This window comes from Musca domestica, unplaced genomic scaffold (assembly GCF_030504385.1).
Source record: "Musca domestica strain aabys unplaced genomic scaffold, Musca_domestica.polishedcontigs.V.1.1 90, whole genome shotgun sequence".
NCBI classification, from domain to species: domain Eukaryota; kingdom Metazoa; phylum Arthropoda; class Insecta; order Diptera; family Muscidae; genus Musca; species Musca domestica.
This window is the reverse complement of record NW_026712436.1, coordinates 2,503,114-2,530,011: the sequence shown is the minus strand read 5'-3', so window position 1 is coordinate 2,530,011 and position 26,898 is coordinate 2,503,114. Positions and strand designations below refer to the sequence as shown.

The 26,898-nt window shown below is 36.6% G+C and overlaps 1 protein-coding gene across 1 annotated transcript in view; it reads left to right on the top strand.

Annotated features, from left to right (window-relative positions):
- LOC101899228 (cell adhesion molecule Dscam2) overlaps positions 1-26,898 on the top strand; it is a 143,628-nt gene that overhangs the window by 105,282 nt on the left and 11,448 nt on the right. The window contains exons 11-16 of the mRNA XM_059131921.1: positions 2,297-2,416; positions 10,553-10,726; positions 15,090-15,240; positions 19,995-20,275; positions 20,342-20,830; positions 20,922-22,238. Coding sequence (XP_058987904.1) covers positions 2,297-2,416; positions 10,553-10,726; positions 15,090-15,240; positions 19,995-20,275; positions 20,342-20,830; positions 20,922-22,238 — 2,532 coding nt within the window. The remainder of the gene's footprint in view (positions 1-2,296; positions 2,417-10,552; positions 10,727-15,089; positions 15,241-19,994; positions 20,276-20,341; positions 20,831-20,921; positions 22,239-26,898) is intronic.

The window sequence follows — 26,898 nt, the reverse complement described above, 5'->3', positions numbered from 1 at the left end:
GACCGATATTTGCAAATCTTAATATTTGCGTTAGTGCTAGGTCAAGTGTGAATAGCACTAACGCAAATATTAAGATTTGCAAAGTTGGAGCAAAATCGGATTACCGTTTCTCTTTCTGTGCAAAAACTAATTTTTTTGAAAATTTCGAACTTTTGTGGGGGAGGTACCAAAAGGAGTGGACCGATATTGCCCATCTCCGAACTCGATCTAAGTTTGACAAAAATATTACTATGTACCAAGTTTGGACCAAATCGGATACTCCCTTCAAGAGTTATCGTGCGCACAAGCCAGCCTGACAGACAGACGGACGGACGGACGGACATCGCTAGATCGACTCCAAATGTTCTGAAACGGATTTGGTCCAAAGAGACCTAGGGTCTAAAACCGTTATTTCGACTAGGCACGTTTTGGCCGTATCAAATGATATATACCCTCTGTAGCCATATGGCTGAGGGTATAAAAACAACACACCTTTTATATTGAAGTTATATATTTATGCCATGAATTGACAAAATTTGTCAACATTGGTTCAGCCATTCTTGAGATATAAGCATTCTATCTAACATCCCCCTCCTTTGTATATACACATTGTATATATTTCGCTATATATCCGATACATTTACTATCGGCATCTACGTAATGATCAGAATTGGCCTTTTCGTCTATTTGTGATTTCGCCGGGATTAAGAATATTCGTGGTGTAATGGGAAATTTGACTTTGAAATTTGACACAAATGTTATGTCCAATTTACCCACTAAATTTTACCCGGTGATCCTCCAAATTGGAAGGCTTCTGCCCAGCCCTTAGCTTTAGCCCCATGCTATAATTGCAACCTGTAGAGCAACGGCAAAATCAGGAAACTTCTCAGTTTTTGGTCCATTTCAACTAAATATTTTGCGATCATCTCCAAAAGCAATAGGCTTCTTTTCTGACCAAAACTCCACCTCCATGCAAAATTTCGTGACGATCGGGCCATACTTTCGACCTGTAGCGTGATTAAAATAGACATGGACCGACGGACATACATAGCTAGATCGACTCAGCTCGGCGAAATAGGAAGATCCACATATACTCTCCTACATGGTGTTTTAGGGTATAAAAATGGCGTAGGGTACAAAATGGGCCTCTATAAATTTAAAATTATATGAAGTATATTTTTTATAAATTACAAAAAAATGAAAGGCAGATATGCGTTACATACTATAAGTCCATAGGTGGAACAATTAATAAAGTTATTTTATAGACAGACTACATTCTTGTGAGATAAATACAATTTACTGCATTCTTTTGATATGTGACCTGGGAGTCCTTTTCTAATTTAATTCTGAAGAGGACTTTGTAGGTACGTTTCCCGTATAGTTATAATCCCTACGCATAAAATAAAATTTTTGCATTTTAAAAATTCCCATTCCTGATATAAAATAATTCATATTCAACAAGGGATTAATTTGTAGTGGGTCATCTGTGCCTTAAATGATTGTCTGAGTACGAGTTGCATATATTTACATTAACTCATGCATAAGTATGCAATTATTGAAATATAATTATCCATAAACTGTATGCAAGGTACGCGGGTGTGTGTGTGCGTGTATGTCACAATTCAATTACTATTTATTTTGCTAATTACTTCTCTTTATGTTGCATAACCGATTTAATTTGATTTAAGTGCAAGAAATTAGTTTTTGTTTGCCAACTTCCTCAAATATTATAATTAATTTCAATTAATCCCTGCTAAAAACAATACAAACTATTCATTCACATTTGCGAAATGGTTACCAAAACTATTATTTTGTTTTTTCGATTTTTGTTTGCTTATCCACTTGTTCTACATTTTTTTTTCAATTGCTCTATCTCTATAACTTCACTAAAATTATTACCATTCAGATTAACTTTTGGTTCGATAATAATAAATTATACTCCCCCTATTCGTATCGTATTGAGTATTGTTTTGTCCATAATTAGTTATAAATATAGCAATAACAAATCAGAAAACAAAATGAAAAAAAAATCGAAAAAAAAAACTTTTTTCAATTTTCTACCTTTCTATTCTATCGATATTACAACCAACTGCTCTTTGGCAATTTTCTGATATTTATTTTACTACTCTATTCGAAATGAGAGTTGAATGTATTCTTCTTGTTTGTCTCTTCTAATTATTATTATTATTTGTATCGTATACTGAACAAAATGAGAAAATTATTATTTTAAAAACTCATTATTAGTTTAATTAATAGCATTGTTGTCAAGTGCAAAATTATCAATAATTATTTTATTTTATTAACTTTGCGCATTTAGTACCTCCCCGTTGGATAGTTGAACCAAGTGATGCAAATGTGGAACGTAATCGCCATATAATGCTGCATTGCCAGGCCCAGGGTGTTCCAACGCCCAGTATCGTTTGGAAAAAGGCAACGGGTAAGTGTGCGATTTTGAGATTTATTTCCTTTTGTGAAGTATTTTATTTACATGGAAATATAAATGATTTGTTCAATAGAAAAGGAGATGGTTTAATTTTTTTTTTAAATTTTTTATTTTAAAATTGTTCTCCGAAAGTACTGAAATGGAAATCTATATCTATATATATATATAAAAATCAATTGTTGTTTGTTGGTAACGGAATCAGTTGAAAACGGCTGGACCGATTTGCATAATTTTTTGTACAAACGTTCGTCATACCCCGAGTTAGGTTTTTAAAGAAAAAATATGGACCACGCCTACTTTTACTCTCACTATCTTGATTTATCTATAATCTTTATATTTGCCAGATAATGAAGATATCGGTTTGAAAATTATTACACGAGATACTGTTGGCTTTCCCTCCAAACTTAGGAATTTATTTGGGCGCCAGGGAACTGACCACGCATACTTTTAATCTGTCTATATATATAAGGAAGTTGTGTTAGTTACTACGCTTATAACTCAAGAACCGCTTATAACTCAAGAATAGATGATGTCAAACTAATTTAACGTGGTCAAACCAAAATTGCTTAAAAAATCAAATAAGAGCATATTGGACCGCAAAAACTCTAAAATAGGGAAAAACTGAGAAAATTTTTTCAATGGAATCAAATATCAAAATAATAGTAAGGACCAAACTTCGTAATGACCTTTAAATATTGGCTGTAAAAAACCAGCGAAAAAGTTGAAGATTTTTTTCAATTTGTTTATTAGTTACTATGCTTATAACTCAAGAACGTTTTGACGAATTTTCACAATTCATACAACTTCGGAATGGAATCTTGCAAAAAAAAAAAAAAAAATGCGTAAAATATGTCAATAAAAATATAAAAGAAGAAATCCTTTTGGCGTGAAATTTTTTCAATTTAAAAACTATATAGAAGTGTACATTTTTTATTGTTTTGAATTCTGAATGAATAATATCAAAAATGAAATAGTACGCAATAAGATGTTAAATTGCGATCTTTCATGTCTGAAATTGGCATTTAGCTTTCAACTCCAGGATCTACATCGTGCTTCAGCTGGAAGATGCGAACACATTTAAATAAGCAAAAATAACCGACAAAACGTTATGGGGCTCATTCCAACACGTAGACCTACCTACTTCTATCACATGACAATAATCCGTCCAATGAGAACTCAATATGCAAAATTCATTGGGACTGCAATCAGTGAACTACCGAATATAAAGGGAAAAGGATTTATATTCTTTCAGAAATTCTTCCTAAACTTTCACGATACCTTAAATCACTTTTGCAGTGCATGATATGGGCCATAACCCCCGGATAAGGATACAACCCGATTTCAAGTATATCTTACATTTTAACCATATTTTCATACTAATTTCGGCAAATGTTGGTAATTTGGGATGCAAAAACTGATCACGTTTTGTATAACCATCATATGATTTAAGGAACCGGACATTTGTTTAATCGTCTTTGAATTATACTATGATAAAAGGTATGGAAATTATGGGGTCTCCAACGCGCAATTTCAATGACAAATAATTCATATTACTTTAAAAACAAGTAAAAAACCAGTAAAGAAAGTCCTAAAGTCGGGCGGGGCCGATTTTTACCCTACACCACTTCGCTAATTTAGTTGAGCTCCACTTAATAATTAAAAGTTTGTTCACGGATAAGTGAACATGTTTTTATAATAAAAGAGAATAGCGGGGGTACCTAGTGTAGATGAGAGGGATTTGTTAAACTGGGATCTTCTTAATACAGTCCACATTAAATAAGATAAGAAAATGTGGTGAGCAGACCTTTGAGTTAGAAATAAATAATACAGAATTTTCAATTGCTGCATGTGTTATGGTGGAGTTAGATTATGGGATGTAATCTTTACTCAGACTGATAAGCAAGTGCAGCATGTTTGCTTGCCACATGTGAGATAGCTATGCGTGTATATGACCTCCCCCTAAGGTTTATGGTGGCATGGTGCATATGCATGTGTACAGTTGGTATCTATCTCTCTATCTCTCTCTCTCATTTACACTTAACTATAAGTTAGGTTAAGTCATATTATCACAACTAGTTCTTAAGAAATTTTTTAATAAATAAATTCAGTGTCTTACAAACGCTCAAACGGAAAAGACGTTTGGTCTTTTAATTGATCCCAATTTACATTGGTCCTTCGAGCCGGATCGGTAGAGGATAAATGTTGAAGAATTTGCCTTAACATCGAGGAAATTCTGTCAGGCTAAAATTGGTCTTCAAGAGTGGAAAATTACCGAGCTAAAACTACAGCTGGAATTGTTCCCATACAGAAGAAATTTATAAGCCAAATAAAAGGATGCTGAGTCAGAAGGAAACTTCAGCACAGAAGACTGTGGTGGCGGTGCACACCGAGGGGGCCTCATATTTGAAATCTTCAGACAGAAGGGGTGATGCATATGCCCAGGAGGACGAATCGGTGAAACGGCCGCCAATGATGAAACTAAAGGAAGAGGCTGTCACTCTTCTCGAAATGATGGGTACAATTATGGAAATAATGAGTACCTTAAAGACAGAAGAAGCCATAGAAGGCGTATTTGACTTCGCCAAAGAAAAAATTATGGACGCGGCAAGAGAAGTAATATTGTATCCATGCGTTCATAGGCGGTTTTTAGAGATGCTTCTAAAGAAGTCCAAACTAGCCGCTGCTATCAGAGCAAGTCAGGCGAATGGGACAGAGAAGCTGTATTCGGAAGACGTTAAGGTCATCCTTAAAATCACGCACGCTCTTAATGTGGAGACCAAAGAGAAAGTCCTTGGCTTGAAGAAACAAGTGGCCTACATAACATCCGAATTGGACAGCGAGCGAGAGGGGCGCAAAGCAGCGGTAGCCGTAATGAGAAAAATGGAAGGTGATATTAAGGAAATGGAGTTTGCCTTGATTTCACAGAAAGATGAAAAGGAAGATGCCCTCAAACTTGTCTCCAAATTGAAGGAGGAAGTCGAAAATGCTGTGTTCGTAGCCGAGGATACTATGTACAAATTACGAGCGGCTAACCAGGAGGCAGAACGCGAGGGCAAGGCGTTGAAGGTGGTAATAAGACAACTTACGGATGAGTTGTCTTGTGCAAAAAGAGAACAACTTGCAGCTGCAACCGAACGTGACGGGTTGGCTGCAAATCTAGAAGCTGGTGAAGAAAAAGAAGAATTGCTCATATCGCAGAGAGCATCCAAAATCGAGACTGATGAATTGGCTGCAAAACTAGTGGTCAATATCAACGAAGATATGATGGTTGAAGAGGTGTATATGGAAGACTCAATTGCCGAAAAAGAATCAACATTGAAAAGTGTAGATGAACAGCTCCCTGGAAAATTCGACACAGGGAGATTGGAAGAAGTCGAAGATAAGCTGTTTGCCAGCAAGATGAAAACTAAGAAGAAAAGCAATCTGCGTCGCTGGAATAATAAGATGCTAGAAGACGGTCAAGTTGTGATGAAGATGTCTAGTGGAAGTGGTGCAGCGAATAAAATACAAGCCGGAGTGACACAAAATCATGAACACTGGAACGATAAACTGTCCAAAATCGGTAAGATGGCGCTGCCAGAGAAGGATGAGAACTTTGGTCACAGAAAGAAAACAACACATAAAATGGATTTAGCCTGGAAATTGAAGCCGGCAGACAAGGGAGGTGGAACCTTTAAGAGAGACAGGCTGGAAAGATGGAGGAGTTACTTGGGTGCTATAACTTAACTTCTTTTCTCTTAAAATATCAATTATTGTATTTTTGCCCCTGCCAAGAATGTTCACGGATAAGTGAACATGTTTTTATAATAAAAGAGAATAGCGGGGGTACCTAGTGTAGATGAGAGGGATTTGTTAAACTGGGATCTTCTTAATAGAGTCCACATTAAATAAGATAAGAAAATGTGGTGAGCAGACCTTTGAGTTAGAAATAAATAATACAGAATTTTCAATTGCTGCATGTGTTATGGTGGAGTTAGATTATGGGATGTAATCTTTACTCAGACTGATAAGCAAGTGCAGCATGTTTGCTTGCCACATGTGAGATAGCTATGCGTGTATATGACCTCCCCCTAAGGTTTATGGTGGCATGGTGCATATGCATGTGTACAGTTGGTATCTATCTCTCTATCTCTCTCTCATTTACACTTAACTATAAGTTAGGTTAAGTCATATTATCACAACTAGTTCTTAAGAAATTTTTTAATAAATAAATTCAGTGTCTTACAAACGCTCAAACGGAAAAGACGTTTGGTCTTTTAATTGATCCCAATTTACAAGTTTTTATGGGAGAATTCAATCATACACGCTATGATTATAATTATCTTTTAAATTCGGACTTGTATTGCCCATTTGGTGCGAAATTAATTTGAAATCGGATAAAAATATGTATGAACCGATCTCGATAAAATTTGGCAAAGATATTTGTGAGCTGTATTTGATATATTTTCCTGAATATCGTTGTTACGGAGTGCATATTACGGCTGTGGGTAACAAATACAATAAAGCGGATGAACAATATAAATGGGAGCTATAACTATATCTGAACCGATCTTCACCAAATTTGGCATACTACCTTCTAGACTAAATTCGGTCGTATGTGCCAAATTCCATCCATTTTGGACAAATATTACACGTTTGGTGCACAATAAATGGTAAATCGGACGAAGTTATATATGGGAGCTATATCCAAATCTGAACCGATCTCGATAAAATTTAGCAAAGATTTTTCTGAGCTGCATTTGATATATTTCCCCAAATATTGTTGTTACAGAGTGCATATTACGGCTGCGGAGGACAAAAATAACTAACTTTTGTTTTCATTATTCAAACTCTTGACTCTATGGAGTGGTTACTGGAATGGGCCAATATTGTCCATTTCATATCGGACCTAACTAAATACGATATAGATGTTGCCATGTACTAGGTTTGGTCTACATTGGTAACTTCATCATAAAATCCATATTTATCTCAAGTTTATGGTTGAGAGAAATATTTAGATATAGCAAATTGTAAAGAATCGCTGACTTTTTTCGCAAGTTATGACAGATAAAAGTATTGACAATTGTGACCCTTTGTGGGTGACATACCAGAATAGGCTCGCAGCTATATATTATCTTCACAACAGATATTGTGTTAGCAAAAATATTTGTATGTGTAAAAATTATTTTTCAAAATTTTGAACCGTATGTGGGGGAGGTACCAGAAGAAGTGGCCCGATCTCTACCATCTCTATAACAGATCTTGTGTTGATGGAAATATTGAGATGTGACAAGTCTAAATGAAATTGGATGTTAATTTCGCATTTTCTTAGATCCATGGATATTCAAAATTTTGACCCTTTGTGGGGGAGGTACTTGATGGAGTGAACCAATATTTTCCATTTTCTCACCTAACCTAGCACTGATGCAAATATTGGTATTCGCCAAGTTGGAGCAAAATCGGATCATCGTTTCTCTTTCTGAACAATAAAATATATTCATTGAAAATGTCGACATTTTGTGGTGGAGGCACCCGAAGGAGTGGTCCGATAACACCTTTCTCCGAAATCGATCTTAGTTTGACATTAATATTACGATGTACCAAGTTTGGATCGAATCGGATACTCCCTTCGAGAGTTTCCATGCTAGATGACTCCAAATTTCCCGAAAACGATTTGGGCCAAAGAGACCTAGGGTCTAAAACCGTTATTTAAATGAGGCACGTTTTGGCAGTATCAAATGATAAATACTCTCTCTAGCCATATGGCTGAGGGTGTAATGAAGTGGAATATTTCGAAGCATTATTTCTGGTACTTTACGCGCATTTCAACATTTTCCAAAATTTTGTCAATCGTAATTCCCCAATCTCTATCTGGACAGGTTTACTGAAATCCGTTCTAAAATATTTTAAAAAGAACTAAAACTGTTTTGGCCCAAACTTCTATACCTAATAGACCCTGAATCTCGCATATATGGCAGTATTGACATGAAACATCAGGTAAGGGGGAGTTTCTGGAAATTCTTACCAAAACTATACAAAAAAAGCTTAAGGTCAAAGTATATTGTAAGGGTTGAGTTATGGCGGAATTTTTGAAAATTCGTACTTAAGGGATCTGCACATTTCAAAAAAAGTCTTTGGAAAATACTTCTAAAATCATAAAAATACCGAATACGAAAACCTGGACCTGCATATACAATTTTCTGTCACAGATTGTAGTGCCCATTAGGAACTTCAAATACGAAATGTGAAATAATTTCGCTACAATCATCAAAATACCGAACACCTGGAAGTACAATTATATGGGGGGTATACCAAAACTTGAAACTATATATCCCATTTTCAATACCAGAAGTCATCAGCTAACACCCATCTGAGTAAAATTGTGTCAACCTACTTTATTTCGTTCGGAGGCTAGAGTGATTTCCTAAGACGGACTGATGGACGGACATCGCGAAATCGACATGGGGTTTGATGCTGATCAAGAATATACAGGGTGAGATGAAAAACATGCAACCAACTTCAGACTGATGTCATTTCTAAACCACTCGTCCGACAGCTCTTAAAATTATTCCTGTGACAGCTCATTATATTGTTTACAAGCGTACAAAAGCATTTTGGTGAGAATTTTCCAGAAACAAAGTAATTCGTAATGGAATTCAAGCGTGATAGTGTGATTTCTTTATATTTGGATGGAAAACTACAGGTGGCTATTGTTAGAGCACTCCAGCATTTAAATGTGAATAAATCCTTTGTGTCTCGTACCATCGCTAGTTACCGTTAGCGTAGCTCGACATCAACGAAGTGGACGGAAGAAAACAGCAACATGAGCAGAAATGTTTCGAAAAGTAAAGAAGCGACTAGATCGAAACCCGCTTCGCAGTGGCCGAAAAATGGCTCGTGAGCTGAACATATCGCAATATTCCATACGGCAAATATTGAAAAATTAGCTCGGGGGTAAAGCCATTGAAATTCCAAAAAGTGAAACAATTTACACCGCAACAGAAAGAAAATAAACTCAAAAGAGCTAAAGAGTTGCTTCACTTGGCCTAAAGTGGTGAACTGCCGAATATGGCTTTCTCCGTCTCCGATGAGAAAACATTCGTTGTCCAGGAGTTTGTAAACAAACAAAATGATCGTGTTTCCTTGCCAAAGAGGTCAGCTGAAAATGTGCACCTTCGGTTGGCCACCAGAACTCAAGCGCCGGCCATGGTGATTGTGTGGGCCACCGTAACCGCCGATGATCGCTTTCCGCTCGTTTTAATCGACCGTGGCATCAGAATAAATGTCGAATATTATCGCGAAAATATTGCAAACACGCAAACATTTTGACCGCAGACCTTGGACATTCTAACACCAATCAGCACGAACGGTTAAAAAATGAGGTTCCTCGCTTCATTTCCAGCGCACAATGGCCACCAAAAACTCCGGATACCAATCCGTTGGACTATTGTGTCTGGAGTATTTTGGAAAGCAAGGTTGGCACTAAAAAATGCCAAAGTGTCAATCACCTCAAACAAGCGCTCCGTCGGGAATGGGCCAAAATACCGCAGAGCAACATTCGGGCAGCGTGTGACGGTTTCATTGGCCATTTGAAGGCCATAATTCGTGCCAAAGGTGACCAATTCGTAGAAATCTAAACTTATTATAAAATTTGATGCTATTTCCGACATTTTTGCTTTCATTCAATAAAATTGAAAAAAACATATAAAAATTATGCCATTTGACTTTGTTGCAGTTTTGTTTTATCTCACCCTGTAGATATGAAGATACTCATCTTTTCTATCGAACATACCTTGTGAACGTACAAACATTACATTTTGGTATTTAAGGTTAATTTTTCATATTTTTTTGAAACGGAATTAAAGTTTGTGGTTTTTCTATGGCAAGATTAGATTGTTTTAATACACAATTCTTTATTAAGCCATAAACATAATGCAATCTACACACCAAACTTCACCATATTATCTGAAATTAATTGGCATAGTTTGTGGAGAAACAACACCACCTTGCTTTAATTGGTATTGATTGATTAGTTGGAAATTTCAACGAAATAATACTTAATGCCAATGTGCATATGTATGTTTGAACTTTCATTGAAAATATTCAAATGTGTTAACACGTTTTTTCCATTCAATTTTTTTTCTTTCGCAGGTAGCAAATCTGGCGAATATGAAGAGGTGCGTGAGCGGCCATTTACAAAATTACTTTCGAACGGTTCATTGCTGCTGCAACATGTCAAAGAGGATCGAGAGGGGTTTTACCTGTGTCAGGCCAATAACGGCATCGGTACTGGAATTGGCAAAGTGATACAATTAAAAGTTAATTGTAAGTGCGGTGTTATTTTTATTTCTCTCCCGCCCCCATCCGACTAACGTTGGTTGTACTCGTAATCGAACATGAACTGTAACATTTCCATCAATCAACCGACCAACCAGTCAAACGAAACCTTACACATTCCGAATAATCTCCCGCACATTAGATGCAATTCAATCATCATCATCATCGCCATCGTTCAAAGAAGAATAATTAGCTAAAGTGGAAAAGTTGGCACAAATTTACTGCGGCCACGGCTGATTGCTGTGAGTTAATGTTGTGCTACAGTAAAGGCCAAAAAACAAGTTTTTCGGAAATGTTTGCATAATTTGAAAAGGATATAAATTACAAAATACTGCACAGCTGAAAGGAAGAAAAATATATTTGATAACATGAAATACAAATAATATATTAATTTTATACAAGTTAAGACGTGGCTAAGTTCGGCCGCAACTAACATTTCGTATCAGAAAACAAAATATCAAAAAATTTATATGATCTAATAGACGTGAGAACTTTACGAAAAAGAATAGACATTTTATTTGGGGAGTCGAATGAGTTCAAACACAGGGCTGCAGACTCGAGCCATTTTTGATTGTCTTTTTTAACGATTCCTACTCAAGGAAAATCCTATACAAATATTTTTCGAGAAACTATTAGTGTTATATCTACCACCTCGTTTCTAAGTCAACATACCGACTAATCATCCAGACACAACCCTTTTGTAGTGTAAACCTGCAAATGTCCTGAAAATAAATTTCAATTGAAATACCTGGACCTATATGAATCCTCAGAACATTCATCCTAGCCAAAATAAATTTTTGAATTAATTTTCAAGGCTCCTTATTATAGACTTCTGCTAAATTTCAACAGACAGACAGATGTCGTCGTATCTACTTAGAATTTAGAAAAATTCACATTTTTCGAAAGGCTTCCGCGTCGTTCCACAAATTTAAAGCAACTTGAAAATTTTCCAAAAAATGCCGTAGAAAAATACAGCTAAAAGGAAAAGCGTTATAGGGGCTATACTAAAACGTGGTTCTGCATATACAATCCATCTTAGGTTATAGCACCCATTACGAGCTTAAAATACGAGATTTGAAACAATTCCGGTAAAAATTGTCGCTAAAATCATGAAAATATCGAATATATGGGAGGTACCATTGTATGGGAGCTTTTCGATATCGTGTGGATTTTCAGACAATTCCATTGAAAACTGTGTCTAAAACCATCGATTATCGGGAGATACTGTTCAATGGGGGATATACAATATGGTAGACCCATACAGACAATTCTCTTTCATGGGATAAAATGCTCAGAAAGAACTACTGGTGTAGAATTTCAGACAATTCCATTGAAAAATGTGGCTAAAATCATTAAAATACCGTATATTGGGGGTACCGTCATATGGGGGGCTATACGATATCGTGGACCGAAACAGCCCATCTTCGAAGGCAGGTCTACCTACAGACAAAAGACAGATCGGTGCAATATGTTCGCTCCGTATACTAATTTGGTTTGACTTTAATGTAATTACAATAGACGGACAGAGCGACGGTCAGGGCTAAATCGTCTTAGAATTTTACGCTGATCAGGCCTAAAATTATTTCGATGAGTTACAAACGGAATGCATACTATGAATGGTGGTGGGTATAAAAAAAGAGTTAGTGTCGCTAGAATCATCAAAATACCGTATATCGGGAGGTACCGTAATATGGGGGCTATACGAAGACGTGGACCTGCTCAGACAATTTCCTGTCTTAGGCTGTAGTATCCATTTCGAACTTCAACTACCAAATTTGAAACAATTCCGGTGAATAATGTCACTAAAATCATCAAGATACCGAATTTTGTGAGGTATTTCGGTGTGGGGGCTATACAAAAACGTGGACCTACATTTTCAATACCGAAAATCCTGCAGACATAATATATATTGGAGAAAATGTTATTGACTTAGGATGTAGTATTCATTACGAACTTCAAATACCAAATTTGAAACGATTCCGGTAAATAATGTCGTTAAAATCATCAAAATACCGAATATCGGGGGTACCGTTTTATGGGGGCTATACGAAGACGTGGACCTGTACAGATAATTTTCTGTCTCATGCTGAAATATCCATTACGAACTTCAAATGCCAAATTGGAAACAATTCCGGTGAATAATGTCGCTAAAATCATAAAAATACCGAATATCGGGTGGTACCGTTATATGGGGGCTATATGATAACCTACATGGCCCATTTACGAACTTAACCTGCCTACTGGCAAAATATACATGTCTGCAAAATTTTAGCCTTCTATCTCAATTTGTTCGAAAGATAGCGTGATTACAACAGACAGACAGACGGACAGACAGACAGACACACAGACAGACAGACAGACGGACATGGTTAAATCGTCTAAGAATTTTACGCTGATCAGGAATATATATACTTTGTTGGGTCTGACATGAGTATTTCGATGAGTTACAAACGGAATGACAAAATTAATATACGCTCCATAGTATGGTAGAGGGTATAATAAGAGGATGCTTATTTCGCGTTTTGTGAGCTTCATGGTTGCTCGAAATTTTGTAGGTATTTCATATGGGTGGTCCGTTGGTTGGTAGAGGTATCAGAAAGGTCGGTCCGATATATTCTTCCTTCATACCAGATCTTGCGTAGTAAAAATATTCAGATATATTAAATTTGAAGAGAATAGGATTTATGAGAGATATCAATTTTAAAAATGTTGATCCGTTGTGGGGGAGGTAAAGGAAGGATTGGTCCGATATACTTCATTTTCATACCAGAATATTGAGATGCGTGAAACTCGAGGACAATCGCACTCTTATTTCACATTTTACAAGAGTTATAATTTTTCAACATTTTGACCCATTTTAGGGGAGGTACTTGATGGAGTAAAGTGCAAAGTTTTCACAAAATTGAATGATCCTTTCCTGTTCTATTAGGTAAATTATTTTCTATGAAACTTATGAGCTTTTGTGGGGGAGGTACCGGGAAGATCGGACCGATGTTGTCCATTTCCGAACTCGATCTAAATTTGAGTATTTGGTACATCGTAATATGTTTGGATCAAATCGGGTACTCCCTTCGAGAGCTAACACGCGCGACAGGCAGACGGACGGACTCTCTGAGATCTTCTCTAAACATTATGAAACAGATTTGATTCAAAGAGACGTAAGGTTTAAAACCATTATTTCGATGAAGCATGTTTTGGACGCATCAAATGATATATACCCTCTGTAGCCATGTGATTGAAATTATAAAAATATCGCTAACATGTAAAAAAATACATGAAATTGGGGTATACCCTAAAGGGGGCTATACCAAACCCTGGACCGACATCACCCATATTTTATAGAAATGATTCTACCTAAAGACCTGTATCAAATTTAAGAGCTCTTTCTTAAAGGCTAGTGATTAAGGCTGTTATAATAGGCCCTAAAAATTTTTTGGCTTTGGAACCCAAACCCCTTTTTGTATTTTGATCTACTAACCGAATACTAACACTTCCATTTGGAATATCCCACCCTCCAAATCATAACCCGAATATTGCCACACAATTTTATTAATACTTTATTTTTCTTTAAAAGGCAACTAAATATAACTGATAAGTGTAAATTGTTAAGTTGATATAATTATTTCTGTATGTTTACCTCTTAAAATCAGGATTGAGCTCAAATTTTTGGAAGATCAATGATATTTGGAACATTATATGTTCTTTTTGATCTTGCCCACTTATCTCTTTACTTTTTATTAGAAAAATTCTTATATTCGGGGATTAAAATTTTATATTAAATAAGAGAGTGGAATCACGTACCACTTATATGGCTTTTATCTCCGTCAACGAAGAAATTTATATCCTCTTTCAAATAAACATGTAACATTGCCACGAAATGTTTGTCCACAACTGTTTTGTTTAATTAACAATTTTTAATGAAGTGCTGATTACATGACAACCAACGAATTCGCCTATAAATTGCTACACATTCCAATTTCAAATGACACAACACTCACTCACTCACCCAAAGGGAATTGCATGCCATTCATCCAGCTTAGCCAGCTGATCTCATACCCCCACACCCCCGTCGCCAACCCTATTTACTAGCATTTACAATCATTATGTCGCCTGTACTTAATTTAATGTGCCGCTGTGGCCTTTTTCGTTGTCTCTTTTTTTGTTGTTTCTTGCTCCTTTCTCGATCTCTTCCACTTTTGTTTCTGCTCTCATTCATTTATTGCGCCATTCCACCCATCAATCCGACCGAACGACCGCCTTAATGACGCTGACATGGACGCCCTTTTGCTGTTCGACCTGTTTGCCATGCTGATGCTGCTGCTTTTTGGGGGCTCAAATGAAATATGAAAAGCTTCGCCCTATTTCCAATCGACATCACGTTCGGTGACGGTGAAAAAGGGCGATACGGCCATACTGCAGTGTTCGGTAAGCGGTGACAAACCGATTAATATCGTTTGGATGCGTTCGGGCAAAAGTACACTGAATCCATCGACAAATTACAAGTACGTAAAACCTCTTTATTACTTTTGCTTTGTGTTTTTTGTTTTTTTTATGCTTTTGAATCCTTTTTTTCTGTTGTTCATTATTTCCTGTCGTTGACGTTGTTGCAGTTTTTTATTTGTTGTATTTTTGCTGTTGTTGTTATTTGGTAAAACCATGTTTAACAAGCTCCATTGGGAGTATCGCCTGTAAATGTATTGCAGTTCTGTTCGAAAAAAATTTGGTTGTAGTTGGTGATGTTTAAAATCCTGGAATTATTTTGGCAGAGAAGCGACACATTTGTTTTCAGCTTGTATTTTATTCCTTAAGATTAATAAGTTTTTTTCTGTTTTATTGTAGATTATTGCACATTAATATTAAGACGATTATTTTCTTACATTTATCAATGTTATTAAAAATTTGAATCCACAATCTTTTAACATGGAGAAACCATCGGATAACACGTATTCACGGAAATGAAAATGAAACAATAAATTTATAAAATACAATTCATATCCATCGATTAACACACAGGCTACTAGCAAGTTGCAAAAGAGAGGATGTTAAAAGTAATGTCAACAAGTAAAATAGCAGTATTTTCGGCCGGGCCGAACTTACCCTCCCCCATTTTGAATGAATTTGGAAATTAAAAAAAAAAAAAAAAAAAATAAATAAATAAATAGAAAACAAGTAAAAAGCAGTAATTTCGGCCCTTCCGAATACCCTCAACCATATGGAACGAATTTGGCAATTCTCAAAAACAATAAAATCCGTTAAACATTCTGTTAATGTAGCTGTTACATTAGGGTCTAGTCGACGACATGGACCTGCATAGAAAGCTTTTGTCATAAGCCATTACAATATTCATATGCGAAACTTAAAAAAAAATCGGTGAATAATGTAGCAAAAATCATCAAAATACCGAAAATCGAGAGGTACCCTTATATGGGGCCTATACGAAGACGTGGACCTGCACAGAAATTTTTCTGTTCTAGGCTGTAGTATCCATTACGAACTTCAAATACCAAATTTGAAACAATTCCGATGAATAATGTCGCTAAGTTCTTCAAAATACCGAATATCGGGAGGTAGCGTTATATGGGGGCTATACGAAGACGTGAAGCTGCACAGATAATTTTCAGTCATAGGTTGAAGCATCCATTACAAATTTCAAATACCAAATTTTAAATAATTCCGGTGAATAATATCGCTAATATCATCAAAATACCGAATATAGGGAGGTACCATGGGGGTTATAAAACATGGACCTGCAAAGACAATTTTCTGGCATAGGCTGTAGAATACATTACGAACTTCAAATACAAAATTCTAAATAATTCCGGTAAATAATGTTGCTAAAATCATCAAAAAACCGAATATCGGGAGGCTATACGACGACGTGGACTTGCACAGACAATTTTCTGTCGTAGGTTGTAGCATACACTACAAATTTCAAATATCAATTTGAACCAAATCAGGTGAAAAATATCGCTAAAGTCATCTAAATTCCGAAAATCAGGAGCTACCGTTCTATGGGGGCTATACGAAGACGTGGACATGCACAGATAATTTTCAGTCATAGGCTGTAGCATCCATTACGAACTTCAAATACCAAATTTGAAACAATTCCGGTGAATAATATCGCTAAAATCATAAAAATACCGAATATCGGGAGGTACCGTTATATTGGAGCTATACCAAAACGTGGACCTATATGACCCAGTTTCAATACCGGCTGTATTTGTGGGGTCTAAAATGTATATTTCGAGGTGTTACAAACGGAATAATAAACGTAATATACCCTCCATACTATGGTGGAGGGTATAATATAGAAAGAAAGAAATCCAATTAAAAATTATGTTAAAATTTTAAAAATACCGAATATAGCCGGGTCTATAAGCCATTACAATATTCAAATAGGAAACATGAAAACAAAAAATCCGAAGAAAAATGTAGCTGAAGTCATCAAAATACCAAATATAAGGAGGTACCTTTATATCAGACTAATTTCAAACAATTTCGGTGAATATTACACATAAAATCGTCAAAATACGGAATATAGGGAGGTACCATTATATGGACCTACATACGAATTTTTTTCACAGGCTGTAGTACCAATTACGAACTTTAAATGCGAAATTTGTTACAATTCCGCTGAATAATGTCGCACAAATCATAAAAATACCAAGTATTGGGATGTATCATCATATGAGGGGCTATACGAAGACGTGGACTTGCACTAAAGGTACTAATATTATCGCGAAAATATTCTGGAGGGTATATTAAAGCCTAGGGCACGCAAACATTTTGGCCTCAGACCTTGGACATTCCAACAGGACTCAGCACCATCGCACTCAGCACGCGCCATTCAAGAATGGTAACAAAATGAGGTTCATCGTTTCATTTCCAGCGCACAATGGTCACCAAAATCTCCGGATACGAATCCGTTGGACTCTTTCTGGAGTATTTTGGAAAGCAAGGCTGGCACTAAAAAATACCAAAGTGTCGATAACCTCATGCAAGCGCTTCGCCGGGAATGGGACAAAATACCGCAGACGGTTTCATTGGCCGTTTGAAGGCCATAATTCGTGCCAAAAGTGACAAATTCGATCAAATCTAAACTTATTCTAAAATTTGAGGCTATTTTCGATATTATTTGCTTTCATTCAATAAAATTAAAAAATAAAATGTAGAACTAATGACATTTGATTTTTTGCCGTTTTTTATCTCTCTTTTATGTAAAGAGGTGTAGAGTATCATAAAGTCGGTCCCGCCGACTTTTAGCCTTTCTTTACTTGTTTTTTTTTTCTGATTTGACGTTTATTGTGCACCAAATGATTAATATCAGCCCAAATAGAGTGGATTTTAAACAAGTAAAAAAACTGTAAGTTTTTTTCAAAAAAAAAATCTGTTAAAATCTTAAAAATGCCGAATGGCTATAAGACGACGTGGACCTGCATAGTCAACTTTTGTCATAAGTTATTACAATATTTAAATGCGAAACTTGAAGAAAAATCTGTTTAAAATATAGCTAAAATCATCAAAATACTGAATATAGGGGGTACCGTTATATGGGGGCCATACGATGACGTGGACCTGCACAGACAATTTTCTGGGATGGGCTGAAGTATCCATTACGAACTTCACATGCGAAATTTAAAACAATCCCGGTAAATAATGCCGCTAAAATCATCAAAATACCGAATATCGGGGGTACGGTATATGGTGGCTATACGAAGGCGGGGACCTACATGGCCCATTTTCTGTTTTATGCTGCAGTATGTATTACGAACTTCAAGCACCAAATTTGGAACGATTCCGTTAAATAATGTCGCTAAAATTATCAAAATACCGAATATCGGGGGGTACCGTTATATGGGGGCTATACCAAGACGTGGACCTACATTGCCCATTTTCTTTCTTAAGCTGCAGTATGTATTACGAACTTCAAACACCAAATTTGGAACGATTCCTTTAAATAATGTCGCTAAAATCATCAAAATACCGAATATCGGGGGGTACCGTTATATGGGGGCTATACGAAGACGTGAACCTACATGGCCCATTTTCTTTTTTATGCTGCAGTATGTATTACGAACTTCAAACACCAAATTTGGAACGATTCCTTTAAATAATGTCGCTAAAATCATCAAAATACCGAATAACGGGAGGTACCGTTATATGGGGGCTACATGAAAACGTGGACCTATACATATAATGTTACCCCACTGGAGCTAGAATCCATTACGACTTACAGAGGTCAATTTTTAGACAAATCCGTGGAAAAATGTGGCAAAAATAATCAAAATACCGAATATCGGGAGGTACCGTTATATGGGGGCTATACCAAAACGTGGACCGATATATCCCATTTCCAATACCAACCATCCTAGGGACAATACACACACTTGTGCCAAATTTCAAAGGTCTACGTCAAATAATGTGGGCTCTATCGTGATTTCAACAGACAGACAGACGGACAGACAGACAGACAGACGGACATCGCTAAATCGTCTTAGAATTTTATGCTGATTATGAATATATATACTTTATGGGGTCTACGACGAATATTTAGAGGTGTTACAAACGGAATGACAAAGTTAATGTACCCTCCTACCCATGGTGGAGGGTATAATAATACGACCGAATTCAGGCTAGAAGCAAATGCTTCAAAGTTTGTGGAAATCGGGTAAGATAGCTTCTAGCTTTGATGAAGAATAGATTTTTCGTTGACTTTGTGGGCTTTGTAGGAGTATTTGCCTATACTCATGTCAAGTACGGTTTTAACTCTAAAATGCGTTTTTGATACAAGTGAGTTCCTATAGTTTGGGTAAGATTTAGACTTTTGATGTCTTCTGTGATCTGTAGTAAATTTTTATGACAAATATATTCTCCTTAAAAGGAGTTTTTAACAATTATTTGAAAAATTGACCAAAAGATCGCTGGTCTGAGAATTAAATTGTCTGACCAAAGTAATCGCCATGTTGTTATTCATAATATTGCCGACGACATTTTATACCTAACATATAAGGGTTCCATTGAATCTTAATCCGAAAATTTAAAAAACTGTTGAATAGGGGGATCTTGGACTTGACCCCTGTATTTCGCTTATTTCGTGATACTTCTAATTTTTGCTGTAGTTTCATAATCTCTTGGATGTTTTCCATAAATATTTTTTCTGTTGCATAGTGTAATTTACTGTGATTATTTTTTGTGTTGAACAGTAATGTTTTACTTTTCTAAGTTAACTCCCGCTTTTAAACGTATCTTCTCCTAGGATTTCAGTTAAACAGGAAGCCACGCCAGATGGTGTTTCAGCTGAGTTACAAATACGTTTGGTCGATGCTACCGATAGTGGTCCGTACTTTTGCCGTGCCAGCAATTTGTATGGCAACGATCAGCAATTGGTGCAGTTAATGGTGCAGGAACCACCACAACCACCATCAGTGCTGGAGGCAGCAATGATTTCTAGTCGATCGGTAAATTTGAAATGGCAGCCCAAGGTTCAAAATTCAGGCGATGTCACCAAATACATTGTGGAATACAAGGAGATGGATGGTAAGATGAGATTTTAATTTAATTTGTAATCCCCAAGAAATGAACTATAATTTATCCTATTTTCAGCAGCCACATTCATGGATCAATGGCAGCACACGGAGGTCAAGGATCCACCTAGTTTTAATGCCCTGATTGAAAATCTCAAACCGGCAACTCGTTATGCCTTTCGTGTCATAGCTGAGGGAACGGCTGGACGTAGTGCCCCAAGTCAGGAGTTAATAATACGTACCGAACCCCAAAGACCAGCGGGGCCACCACTTAATTTGTCTGTACGTCCCTTGTCTTCGACGGAATTGCTTGTTAGCTGGATTGCTCCTCTGGCCGAGCTGAGGCATGGCGACATTCAGGGCTATAATGTGGGCTATAAATTGGCCAGTTCCGGTACTACGGCATACAATTTTACCTCTGTGTCTGGAGATGGCGATGGTGGTACGGGGGAGCTACTTTTGACTGGTTTGCAAAAATTTGCCCGCTACAATGTTGTGGTGCAGGCATTCAATCAAGTTGGTCCGGGGCCACTATCCGAACCAGCTTCGGCACAAACTATGGAAGATGGTATGTGTCAGCCATAAAAATGAATTTAATTTAATTCCGTAAATAACGTCCATTATTTAAATTTGTCTCATTATTTGTTTTCTATTTTTAGTACCCAGTCGTGCCCCCGAAGATATACGCTGTGCTGCCCTTACATCCCAATCCCTGCAAGTGTCCTGGCAACCACCAGCCATTCACCACACCAATGGCATTCTACAGGGCTACAAATTGATTTTCGAACCCATTCTAGATGACTATTCTCCTAACAAAGATGAAGTCGAATCCCGCAAGACAACAGCACTGACAACGGTGCTAACGGGATTGCGCAAGTTTACCAACTACAGCATTCAGGTGCTGGCCCATACACGCATGGGCGATGGCGTCCTCTCAAATTCCATTTACTGTCACACCGAAGAAGATGCCCCCGAGGCACCGGCCGACATTAAAGTGGTTGTCAGTTCCCCTCAATCTCTCTATGTATCCTGGCTTCCACCCACCGAACCGAATGGTGTCATTACCAAATATAACCTCTACACAAGGGTTGTTAACGGCCGCGAAGAGTTAAACAATGAAAAACGTAGTCTTCCATCCCAGCAGTCCTACTATGAGGCGAAAAATTTACATCCCCACATGGAATATCAATTTTGGGTCACAGCATCCACACGTGTCGGAGAGGGTAAAAGTTCCAAGGTTTCCTCACAGATCACAACGAATCGTGTGCCAGCACGTATTGTCTCATTTGGTGGACCAATTGTGAGGCCATGGCGTTCCACGGTGACACTGGCCTGCACAGCAGTGGGCAAACCAAAACGAGAGTGGTTTAAGACTGATGTTCCCCTGAGGCAGGGGGGTTTACACAATACCCAACTGCTGGATTCGGGAGATTTGATTATATCCAATTTACAAGTTTCGGATAGTGGCAACTATAGCTGTCAGGTTGACAATGGCATTGGCACCGATCGCCTAACTCATATGCTTTTGGTACAAGTTCCCCCCTCTGCGCCTGTCCTATATGTGACAAGTGCAACGACCAGCAGTATTCTCATGCATTGGAAGTGTGGATTCACCGGCAATGCTCCCATTACCGGCTACACGCTCTATTATCGACGAACACCGGGAAATATTGAAGAGAAACAGTTATCACGCCATGCCTCCAGTCACGAATTGAAGGGCTTAGTTTGTGGCAGTACATATCAGATACATTTAACCGCCACCAACAAGGTGGGAACATCGCCGGCCAGTATTACACTACACGTTCGAACTCAGGGTCAATCTCCGGGAGTGCCTTCAACGACAACCCTGATTGCTCCCAACTCGACGTCGGTTAGCATACGTTTACACACATGGCCAGATAATGGTTGTCCCATATTATATTTCGTATTGCAATATCGTCCCGTGACTGATGCACCCGAAAAGGATTGGATACTGGGTAAGTTGATGCACTAATAAGGAATCTAGTCCTGAGAGGAGAAAAAAATATTATTTTATGTATCAGATTTTATTTGGACTTGATGGCTCGATTGTGAGTTAAAATTTTCGTTACTTTGCAATGTATAAACGGCCACACATGTGTTTTTAAGATCAACTTTCACAATCTGCAGAATTTTCCCTGCAAGATTTTGTCATATGGTCCTTGGAAAAAAGTGCTGAAACCCACGTAACTATGTCAAATGTTTCTTGGAATATATAAATTTGTATACCCTCAGCCATATGGCTAGAGAAGGTATATAGGGCTAGAGAGGGTATATAGGGCTAGAGAGGGTATATAATTTGTTACGGCCAAAACGTGCCTCATTAAAATAACGATTTTAGACCCTAGGTCTCTTTACACCAAATCCGTTTCAGGACATTTGGAGTCGATCTGGCGACGTCCGTCCTTCCGTCTGGCTTGACTTTCAGATTTAGTTCAACTTGGTTATTATCCAATTTAGATCGAACTCGGAAATTGGCAATATCGGTCCACTTCTTCTGGTATCTCACCCCCACCAAAAGATCAAAATTTTCAAAAAATTGGTTTACTGCACAGAAAGAGAAAGGATAGTCCAATTTCACTTTGCAAATCCTAATATTTGCATCAGTGCCAGGTCAAGTGCGAAAATGGACAATATCGGTCCACTCCATCAAATACCTCAGCCACAAAGGGTCAAAATTTTGAATAACTATAACTAATATAAAATGTGATGTATGTATGTGTCCGATTGCCTCCAACTTACACAGATCACAATATTTTTTATTAACCCAAGGTCTGGTGTGAAGATGGAATATATCGACATACTTCTTTTGGTACCTCCCCCACAAAGGGTCGAAATTTTGAATATCCATGAAGCTCATAAAACGCCAAATTAATATCCGATTACATGCAGACTTGACACATTTCAATATTTCTATCAACACAAGATCTGTTATAAATATGGTAGAGATTGGACTATTCCTCCTGGTACCTCCCCACCATAACGGGCAAAAATTTTGAATAACCATGAAGCTCATAAAACGCGAAACGAGCATCCAATTATTTGCAAATACGGCACATCCCAATATTGTTCTCAACAAAATATTAGTGGTGAAGATGGGAGATGTCGGACCACACCTTCCGGTACCTTTCCCACAACGGGCCGAAATTTTGAATATTTATTACTCTTATAAAATGCGAAATATACATGTGATTCTCTTCAAATTTCGCATATTCCAATATTTTTACTAAAAGATCTGGTGTGAAGATGACCTACCTCTTCTAGTACCTCTTCCATAAAGAGTCACAATTTTCAATATTTATGTCTCTGTTGTTGTTTTTTTTTTATTGTTGACCTGTATATTGATTCTTATTAACTTTATTTTGGCTTAAGGTCAATTGAAAAACATCAGTGTTTTCTTTTTATAATTTTGATTTTTATTTTCCGATATTTCGACTGTCTTCGACAGTCATCTTCAGGGAAAAATATTTTTATTCAGAAAAGCAACAGTCTTGTTTCACCGTCTATGCTAAACTCTCATAACTTGCGAAACTATTCGGCTGTTATTTTTACATAGTTTTTAACAAGAGATATGGAATTTATCGGCTCACACCTCCTCGTACCTCACCCACATAAGGTTAAAATTATAATTAAAAATTATTCCAAAAAGAGAAATTGGAAATAGAGGTTAATTATTATTATTATTTTTTTTTTAAAATTTCCAATATTTTGATCAATTTTAGATGATATGGAATACTTTGATCCTGTATATCTGGGATCTCATAAACTGTCATATCTGTCGGCAAAACCGAGTGATACTTTTAACTTGTTTTTTTTAATCAACGTATTTTTGTCTAATGGTCTTTCGAAAAATATTCCAAAAAGAAAATCGAGGTTCATTGGTCAAAGCGTCCTTGGCAAAAATTTAAAAGAGTGCTAGTCATTTAAGAGGCTCTAAATGTTATACAAATGTTGATAATCGGATCAGATTTAGATATAGCTCCCATATATCTTCAACCGATTTCGGGTAAATTGCGCACCTAGTGGCCAATATAAGTTCAAATGAGCAGTATTTTGGTACATCCCACCGAATTCAGTCTAGAAGCAAGTAAATCAAACTTGTGGAAAATCGGTTCAGACATAGCTATAGCTCCCATATATATGTTTCATCCGATTTGGGTTTTTAAGTCCCTCATATGCTTAATATGCACTCCAGATAATGATATTTGGTATCGGAAATCAGAACTACCTCTGTCAAATTTGATCGAGATCGGTTCAGATTAGAATATAGCTCCCATATAAATCATTATCTTTATCCGATATCAGGTGTATGGTGCACCAAATGGCTAAAATCTGGTCAAATGGGCCGAATTTACGCAATTACGACTAAATTCATTCTATTTTTCAAATTTGCTGTAAATCGGCTCAGATATAGCTATAGCTCCCATACATATACTTTATCCGATTTGTGGTTTAAAGTCCCTCACAAGCGTAATATGCATTCGACAACAACGATCTTTGGTACCAAATATCAGATACATCTCCGAAATAAATATATCAAATTTTGTTTTCAAGTTCGGTTGAGATTTGGATATATATATATATATATATCTATATATATATATATATATATATATACATATATATATATATATATATATATATATATATATATATATATATATATATATATATATATATATATGCATATTACGCTTGTGAGGGACTTTAAACCACAAATCGGATAAAGTATATGTATGGGAGCTATAGCTATATCTGAGCCGATTTACAGCAAATTTGAAAAATAGAATGAATTTAGTCGTAATTGCGTAAATTCGGCCCATTTGACCAGATTTTAGCCATTTGGTGCACCATACACCTGATATCGGCCCATTTGACCAGATTTTAGCCATTTGGTGCACCATACACCTGATATCGGATAAAGATAATGATTTATATGGGAGCTATATTCTAATCTGAACCGATCTCGATCAAATTTGACAGAGGTAGTTCTGATTTCCGATACCAAATATCATTACCTGGAGTGCATATTAAGCATATGAGGGACTTAAAAACCCAAATCGGATGAAACATATATATGGGAGCTATAGCTATGTCTGAACCGATTTTCCACAAGTTTGATTTACTTGCTTCTAGACTGAATTCGGTGGGATGTACCAAAATACTGCTCATTTGAACTTATATTGGCCACTAGGTGCGCAATTTACCCGAAATCGGTTGAAGATATATGGGAGCTATATCTAAATCTGATCCGATTATCAACATTTGTATAACATTTAGAGCCTCTTAAATGACTAGCACTCTTTTAAATTTTTGCCAAGGACGCTTTGACCAATGAACCTCGATTTTTCTTTTTGGAATATTTTTCGAAAGACCATTAGACAAAAATACATTGATTAAAAAAAACAAGTTAAAAAGTATCACTCGGTTTTGCCGACAGATATGACAGTTTATGAGATCCCAGATATACAGGATCAAAGTATTCCATATCATCTAAAATTGATCAAAATATTGGAAATTTTAAAAAAAAAATAATAATAATAATTAACCTCTATTTCCAATTTCTCTTTTTGGAATAATTTTTAATTATAATTTTAACCTTATGTGGGTGAGGTACGAGGAGGTGTGAGCCGATAAATTCCATATCTCTTGTTAAAAACTATGTAAAAATAACAGCCGAATAGTTTCGCAAGTTATGAGAGTTTAGCATAGACGGTGAAACAAGACTGTTGCTTTTCTGAATAAAATATTTTTCCCTGAAGATGACTGTCGAAGACAGTCGAAATATCGGAAAATAAAAATCAAAATTATAAAAAGAAAACACTGATGTTTTTCAATTGACCTTAAGCCAAAATAAAGTTAATAAGAATCAATATACAGGTCAACAATAAAAAAAAAAACAACAACAGAGACATAAATATTGAAAATTGTGACTCTTTATGGAAGAGGTACTAGAAGAGGTAGGTCATCTTCACACCAGATCTTTTAGTAAAAATATTGGAATATGCGAAATTTGAAGAGAATCACATGTATATTTCGCATTTTATAAGAGTAATAAATATTCAAAATTTCGGCCCGTTGTGGGAAAGGTACCGGAAGGTGTGGTCCGACATCTCCCATCTTCACCACTAATATTTTGTTGAGAACAATATTGGGATGTGCCGTATTTGCAAATAATTGGATGCTCGTTTCGCGTTTTATGAGCTTCATGGTTATTCAAAATTTTTGCCCGTTATGGTGGGGAGGTACCAGGAGGAATAGTCCAATCTCTACCATATTTATAACAGATCTTGTGTTGATAGAAATATTGAAATGTGTCAAGTCTGCATGTAATATATATATATATATATATATATATATATATACATATATATATATATATTTAATCCGAATTCAAGTTTATTGTGCAAATAATGACTAATATCAACCCAAATAGAGTGAATTTCGGGACGAAGTTTTTATACCCTACACCACATAGTGGTAAGGGTATTATGTCTTTGTGCATTTGTTTGTAACATGGAGAAGGAAACGAGATAGACCCATAGTTACTTTTGAGAACCTTCATAGAATCACTTTCTGAGTCGATTTATGCATGTCAGTCCGTCTGTCCGTCCGTCC